This window comes from Carica papaya, chromosome 4 (genome assembly GCF_054855325.1).
Source record: "Carica papaya isolate Zhongbai chromosome 4, ASM5485532v1, whole genome shotgun sequence".
NCBI classification, from domain to species: domain Eukaryota; kingdom Viridiplantae; phylum Streptophyta; class Magnoliopsida; order Brassicales; family Caricaceae; genus Carica; species Carica papaya.
Window position 1 is genome coordinate 6,193,630 of NC_142312.1, and position 8,392 is coordinate 6,202,021.

Genomic DNA, 8,392 nt, shown 5'->3' on the forward strand with positions numbered 1-8,392 from the left:
ATATGTTTATATATATATATATATATGATTAAATTATAATTTAATCATTCTTCTCGTACAAGTAATCAAAATCATAATTACATTTCAACTAAGTAATGTGATTACTTTTTTTCTAACTTTGCAATAATCACGATCACATCGTTAAATAAAGTTAACTCTTAGGCCGTGTTAATGTATAACTAATAAATTATTCTAATTCCTATTAGTATAAAATTTTAAGATAATTAATTTACATGGTATTGAACTCAAATTTAAACTTATTTTTTGTTGATTAATTTCAACATTAAGAATGATGTTCAACTAGTGCCTTTGCACGCTTAGGAGCATGTGTTATTGTATAATTAATAGATTGAGTTATTTCTTAACAATTTAAATTACTTTAGAATGAATTAAAAATTTTACTTAATTGAATTAGAAACTATGAAAATTATATTAGATGACAAAAGGTGATCTCATACGGATTGAAACAATTCATTTTTAATTTCATCACTTTTGATGATATTTGGGGATGCATTATTTGAAAATTTCGTATGAAATAAAATTCCATCATCGACATTAAATTATCACTCTACTAGTTATAGTAAAAAGATAAAATTTTTGAATTCTACAAAATTTTGGAAATACTCAAGCTGGGGTTTATGTCATAGTTTATATGTTTTGTTATGTAATTTAAAAATGTTTGAAATAAATTAAAAATGATTATTATTATTATTAGATTACATAATTATTCTATTACATGACACTAAATTAATTAAATTACATTCTTGTTCCATTTTTTAGAGCTGTCCTCCTATAACCCAAGCTTATGTATGTATGGTGCTTGTATATGGCACATGCATGCATGCAAGTGGGTGTGTATGCAACACATGTGATACATTATTACAGCGATGTTCTACACGGACATATCATAGACTGTACCATACATGCATGGGGCCTTTAAACAAGACCATGAACAGGAAGGTTACTTTGCCTCTTTAGCCATCTTATTATATATCTATTGATCAATATTATACATCACTCTCTCTCTCCCTCTCTCTCTCTCTAAAAAACCTTTCTCTGTTTCACAACACATAATCAAGAAAAGCAGATCCAAGGTGGTTGTTAAGCTGTCATTTCATCAATCAATCAATCAATCCACAAAGAAATTATCAAATCAATTCTAAAAGAGTTTCAAAAGGGAATTCAAAGACGATGTCCATGTCCTCCTCCTCTGCATTGTCGTCTTTGGACCACCTCCCTCCTTCGGAGCAACTCTGCTATGTCCATTGCAACATCTGTGACACTGTCCTCGCGGTATATTTCTTTTCATTTCTCTCCATTACCTTTAACCTTCTTCAATCTCCATATTTAAATACCCTTAAATCCCTCGATTGGGTTTCTAGGGTTTATCCTTTACTTCCTTCATTATCTTTCTTATGTATAAACTGTCTTTTTTTCTCTCTATTTGATGCTTTTAATAAATTTCCTTCTTCTAGGTTAGTGTTCCCTGCACAAGCTTATTCAAGACTGTGACTGTTAGATGTGGCCACTGTACCAATCTCTTGCCTGTGAACATGCGGCTGCTCTTGCCGCCGGCTAATCAGTTTCATCTGGGTCATAGTTTCTTCTCTCCATCTCATAATCTTCTGGTATATTGTAAAACTTTGGAATACTTAATCCACAGAAAGCAACTTAGTACTAGTTGAATCACAGATTTTTTGTAAATGAACATATATATATATATGGTTTTTGTAATGAAATTAAGTAAACTTTTTGCAGGATGAGATCCAAACCCCCAATCCAAATTTTTTGACCACTCAAACCAACATGAACGACTTCACCATACCAAGCCGAGGAATGGCAGATGAGCTTCCAAGGCCACCAGTCATCAACCGACGTCAGTTCCTTAGAATCCCATCATATGTTTCTGTCTATCTAATTAAGTTCTATAATTATAAATTCTTTTGGTCAAACTAGATTTTGCACTGCTTGATTATCAAAGGATCTTTTCAAAACCGTATCTTCTGGAATATACATATATAACATACAGTATTCTCTTTATGCACCCAAGAAAAGCAAAAGAGTAGGTAATGAATCAGCGCCCATTCGCAAAAGAGTGTTGGATGAACAAGCCCACTTGCTTTTTTGGTCACTATGAACAGTGTATATGGTCATTTGGTCGGTTGGTAGAGAAGAAAATTATTGCTTTTGTATTGCATACACCAATTAGAATCCAAAATCTAAGGTACATATATACCATTCTTTGATTAACTACACCCATCAGAAATTCCATTTATAAAAAATGAATACGACATTCCATGCAACTTCCTTCTTTCTAAACAGACAAAACCCTGATTTAGCAATAACCTTCAATTAACTATTTAGAATTCAAGGCATTTTCCCCTTTGATTTTCTTTTTCTAGTCATCATCTGGGTATACTCTAATTCGCCTTTACCAACTTCTCAAACCAATCAAACAACGTTCTTTTTGTTTCTTCCGCATATAAGACCAGGACAGAAGCAGTATGTTCATGTCTTTTTCTTTTTTGCTCCTCCATTTTGTTTTTCTTGATCAGCTCAGATTTAGCAAATACGTAGATTCTTCCTCCCTTAAAGAACATTGATATAGCAGAGAAATTACAAAATATTACTTTCCTAATATTCGACCAAAACAATGTATATATGCTTGTGTTTAGTGTTGGTGGGGGATGAATAGAGAAAACCTTGTGTGATCTCCCGGAAAATCTGTAGGAAGAGAGATATTAGAAGATTATGATGATGATGATGATGATGATGATGATGAAATGACAGTAGAGAAATATAGAAGCAGAAATTCCGGTAAAAGTAAGCAAAAGTGATATTAATGTGTTGGTGTGTTTATCTGTCCATTTGTGCAGCTCCGGAGAAGAGACAGAGAGTCCCCTCTGCGTACAATCGTTTCATCAAGTGAGTAATGATTTTTCAGGCCCCTATCTTTTTCACTCTCTCACATCTTTACTGCACACATGTACATTAAATGCATTAAACAGCTTTATATATTATATATATATGTTTTAAATTATAAATATATGATGTAACTAAATAATCCTTATGTTTAATTGGAGAAAAGAAAGATGTGATGTGAATGTAGCATATATATATAAATGTTGTAATACCAAATCTAATCAACATATTGCAGGGACGAGATCCAACGCATCAAGGCTGGGAATCCTGATATAACCCACAGGGAAGCCTTCAGTGCTGCTGCAAAAAATGTAAGATCCAAGGAAAATACTTTAGGGTTTTTCTTTCTTTACTAAATTAGGGTTTCAAAGTGAGAAACTTTTTCTTTTTGTGGGAGGTGGGAGGAAGTTCATTTTTTGAAAATTTATGTTTCTTTTTAGATCCTACACAGTTTTGCTGGATTGGGGTCCTTTGACTGAACCTTTTTTGTCTTCTTTTTGTCAGTGGGCCCACTTCCCACACATTCACTTTGGCCTCATGCCTGATCAGCCTGTGAAGAAGACTAACGTGCGCCAACAGGTGCTAAATGCACCCCTCTCTCCACTATTCTATTACATATTTTATCATTTATATATATATATATATATATATGTATATATATGTTTGACTAACAAATAAGAAGGTTAAGCTATTAATTGTGGAATTTAAACTATGGAGAAACAGACCCAGAAAAATGTCACGCTTACTCATTTAATATACACATGTAACTGTCCTTCGTTTTGTTTCTATTCGTAGAAAATATATATATGCACACATACCATACGTATACACTCACATTTTTCTTGATGGGTTTTTTTGTAGGAAGGAGAAGACGTTCTGATGAAAGATGGGTTCTTTTCTTCTGCTAATGTTGGTGTCTCCCCTTACTAGAAAATGCAAATAATTAAGAAGGGGAGTTGTTGGTTTCTAGTCTTTCTCTGCCTTTAAATAGTGATAGCTGAAGCAGTTCAATTAATTGTGTTTTCAATGATGGGAGAAATTGATCTAGTAAAGTTTAACAACCCTAATCACTCATAACCTCTGCCGTATTGAAGCTCCTTTTATTGTTGATATTTTATGTAGCTTGTACTTCTATTTATCTATGTTTACTTTTGCTTAATCATTAATCGAAAGACTTTTGTAACTTTTGTATCTTGAGATTTCTGATCCATAACTTAACTCTCTAATAATTTGAAATCTAATTTCTAATACTAAACCTATAATTAACAAGTTTATGAATTTTAATTTCTTCCTTTTTTCTAATTTGTACATATTTCTGAGTATTTTTTATTCTCTTTTATATTAATTTAAACTTTTATGACATAAATTTCTAACTTCCATTAAAATTAAGATACAAAACAAAGTATGGCAGCCTTGCATGTGGTTTACCCATAACGACTTCTAACTGCCAAGGCTCTTGATATCTTTAGTCGATGGGAAATAGGTTGTTAAATTTGGGTCTTATTCTTTGTGACCCAAAGTTATCTACAACAACCCGAAGCAAATATCTCATTTCACTTTCTAACGCTCCCAATGGCATGGCTACGGGGTTGAATAGATGATTTTTTTGTACTTGTTTTTGCTCGAGTTCTTTTGGTGAATAATAGAATGACTATTTTTTTTATCAAATTAAATTTTTAAGAAGTTAGTTTAATCATTTGTTAAGATAGTACTAAAGACACATATTTGTTGTTCGAGTACCGATAGCTTCAATTATGTTAAAATTTAACTTTGCAAAAGATTTGATCGACTTGTATACAATTCACACTTTTAATCTAGTGAGTTTATGCATGAAAAGATGTATTAGAATGTAAATAATTAATTACTTCAATTCTTATCAATTTAAATTTATAGAATAATCAATTCAATTAATTATTTAATATTTCTCACTTAAAAATTTTAATATTCAAGAAGAAGTATTTAAGATCTTTTCCAAAATCAAAATCTTAACCAAAATAGGTAGATATTGGACATTTGTGTACATTTTTGCCTAGGTGGATAAATACTGATTCTAGTAAAGAATTTAGTCTTTGTGATTAAGAGAGAGTCTGGTTGGATAAACTTATAACTTAGAACTTGTAGGTATAGAGTTGTTTGCATGCTTAAAAGAACCGTGAGTAAACACAATTTCATTGGAGGGGGCTCGGGTCCATATTTCATATTCATTGAAATGGAAGAGTTCTATATGTCTAGCTCTAGTGTTATTTTTTCTAACAGTGTACACCTATGCTAATTTCATGATTATTGAATGTTGTAAGTGCTTGATGAGACATGGGTTCTTTTGTGTTTGTTATTTTAGCTTTTTTATCTATTTGTAATACAACTTGCAAGGTTTTTTAATTCCCTAGTGATGTATCAAAATATATTTTATGTACTTATTACAAAAGAACAATGAATATATGAGTTTTTATTTATTCAATGCGATTCTATTATTTTTCAAAAAAAAAGTAAGCGATCTAGTTCTCTTTTTAAAATATTTTTCTAAAAGATACAAGTAACTTGTTCTAACTAAAAAAGTCGCTACATATGCATTTTCGTCCCATATTAAACAAGAAGCTCATGAAGAAATGTTCCATGGATTATACTATGTTCCATTGTATTTTGGTGGAACTTGTCAATATAATACCCAAGGGTTTGCCCAAGCTTTTTGCACTTTAAGAAAGTTTTATAGGACCATATAACATGGCAGGAATTTTTTTATATTCTATACAATGTAGTAATAAGTCATGTGTGGCAAGAAACAAATGAGAAAATCTTTAATAATAATATATATTATTAATAGAAGTAAGTGATTTGGTGCAGACTCATCTAGTCTAGTAGATTAAGTATTTGTAAGAGAAATTTAGTAGGTATTATATCAATCATATCGATGTTGTCATCAATGGGGCAAAAATTCATGGTCAAGAACTAAAGGATGTCACACCTAGGTCTGTAAATAGGTTAACTCCACTGTTAAAGACTTTAATGTTTAATACTTATGCATTGATATGAAAAAAGTCAAAGGTAACAAGTATTAATGAAGTGTTATGAGATAATAAGGGAATAAAGTGTTTGTTTTCCATATGAGTATGAGTGATGAATTCTAATTAGATTGATCTATTAGCTATATATAAAATTGTGGAGACTATAGTAAAGAGTATTATATCTCGAACTTAAATTTTTTTAATGGAAAGCAACTCTTAAATAATGATATCGTGGGCCATTATAGAGGAAATATCTAGGAGATAGGTCCAATAACTAGTAAGTTGGCCGATTTTGGCTTCGTTATGTGGATATAAGGGTTGCAATGTTAGGTGGTAGGGGCATGTGTGCCATGGTAGTCTTTATTCACATACCAAGTTGTGTTTTTTTAATTTGATGTATTGTATTATTTGTCATATACTTAGCTAGTTCAGTAAAAACTGATTAATCAAAGGTAGTGAAAAAAGAAGAGGGTGTCAGTAATTTTGGGAGATGGAATTCACATTGGATCAGATATGATAAGCTGGAATTCATAGAAATAAGAAATAAGGGCACAATCTACGACAAAAGAAAAATATGTGGCCACAACAAGTGCAGTGAATCAAACCATCTGGCTTATAAACATATTCAATGATCTTGATCAAAAACAAAATGACTTTGCAATCATACTTTATAACAATTAATCAGTTGTGACCATTATTAAGAATCATGTATTTTATGGCAAGATCAAACATATCAAGATTAAATATCATTTTTATGAGAGAAGCAAGAAGAAATTCGTTTGTAGCATTGCAAGGTCGAAGAGTAGTTGGCTGATATCCTTATCAAACCACTTATAAGCCACAAGTTTGAAGTTTTAAGAAAGATATTTGGCATTGTTAGCAAAATTACCAAGGAGGAGAATCGAATAGTTGACTATCTTGCTCTCAAACAGAGAAGTTTTCTATTTCATCCAAATTTATGTTTTATATTCTTTGACTTTTAAGTTATAAGAAGTTTGTATCAATGTATAATCTTACTTTTGATATATTTAAGATTATTAAAGAAAGTACATAAGTATCTACTTTATTTTTAGTTTGACAGCTTCTGGCTCTGATAGCTGGCTATATTTGTTTTTAAGGTGATAATTTTAGTAACAAGATTTGGTTTTTTGTCTTAATTTTCTTTCTCCTTTTCTTTGGTTTTTTTTTTTTTTTTTGTTGGCTTTTTCACTTGCATTTCCAACCGTTAGACTTCAATCTATGTTAGTCCATTTGGGAGTTAAGTAGATTACTTAGGTGATAATTGTGATATACTTCAAAAAAAAAATGGAGTATACATATCTTGTATTAATTTATATGTATAGATACTCATGTACTAATTACAAATAAAAAATGAGAAACTTTTTTCCTCATTTAAGTCAAGTTTTTGATAGTTCCATCCCTGGAGAATAAATTATCAAAAGGGTGTATGTCTTTACAAAATTGGGTTTTGTATATAAACTTAATTCAGCAAGTGGAGGAGAGTATTAGACGAAAATCTTGTAAGAATCATAGATCATGTGAACCAAAGTTTTTGTTGGAGTACAGATGATAATGTGAAATGTATGGATGATAGGACGCGAATTGCGGAATATTGCATGCAGAAGGATCAACATGACTGCTGTACCTCTTTATTTATCCATCATCAATAGAAAAAGGCTGTAAAAGATGTTTCTTCTCCACCACAAGCATGAGATGCTGATTACATGAATATATACATATATATATATATATATATTGCATGAGAAACACCTTCCCAGCTTTTTCACAGCCAAAAGTAAACTAGCTCTTCAAAAGAAGAGCCCATATTATCAATAAATAAATTCTGAGACATATTTCAAATTGTCTGACCATCTGTTTGGTTGGCCAAATATTTGTTTCCCAATTCTCATTCAAAATAACATATACTAAAGACATTTAATTTTATTTTAATTATCAGCATTTTGTTTTCCAATATTAACCTTTTTTTTTTTTTTTTTTGTAGTTTAACTTAAGTATACATATATATTTACACGCACCAAATGAAGTAGTCAGGTTGCTTATTTTTAGTTTTTTATTTTTATTTTTTAATTTTTTATCCTATGTTTTAAAATTAATACTAGTAATTAATAGTCAGTTTTCCCACTAACTTTTTTATTCAACCCCATCCATCCCTTGATGTAATGATTGGGGGAGGCCATGCAAGGGGGGCCAACGCTGGAGAGAACCGCATTAATTTCAAATGTAAAGCAAATTGCAAGGAAGATGACTTCCAGCTAGACCAGATTTCATCCTCCAGCTCATATTCAAGCGTAAATCCCGCGTCTCCCACGTGCCTTCCAATACATTTGCGTTGTCGAAAATCTTCCCTCTTCCCACCTTGTCAACCTACTACCTTCAACAAAGCTCCTTACTTTACAGACAAGAGATGAAATGTTTACAGATACGTTATGAAGCGAAAGAACAGAGAA

At 31.3% G+C, this 8,392-nt stretch overlaps 1 protein-coding gene across 1 annotated transcript; it reads left to right on the forward strand.

Moving 5' to 3' along the window:
- Positions 1-1,050: 1,050 nt before the first annotated feature.
- LOC110817624 (axial regulator YABBY 1-like) lies at positions 1,051-4,113 on the forward strand. Its single transcript, XM_022046248.2, has 7 exons — positions 1,051-1,293; positions 1,476-1,628; positions 1,759-1,876; positions 2,877-2,925; positions 3,158-3,233; positions 3,427-3,501; positions 3,784-4,113. Exons 1-7 carry the CDS (start codon positions 1,192-1,194, stop codon positions 3,850-3,852), a joined length of 642 nt encoding a protein of 213 aa, XP_021901940.1. The 5' UTR covers positions 1,051-1,191; the 3' UTR covers positions 3,853-4,113.
- The last annotated feature ends 4,279 nt before the right edge of the window (positions 4,114-8,392 follow it).

Excerpts from the sequence above, each read along its gene's own strand:
- LOC110817624 (XM_022046248.2), top strand. The coding sequence starts at position 1,192 with ATGTCCATGTCCTCCTCCTCTGCATTGTCGTCTTTGGACCACCTCCCT. Across the intron at positions 1,629-1,758 it reads CTCCATCTCATAATCTTCTG|GATGAGATCCAAACCCCCAA; the intron begins GTATATTGTAAA and ends AACTTTTTGCAG. Across the intron at positions 1,877-2,876 it reads GCCACCAGTCATCAACCGAC|CTCCGGAGAAGAGACAGAGA; the intron begins GTCAGTTCCTTA and ends CCATTTGTGCAG.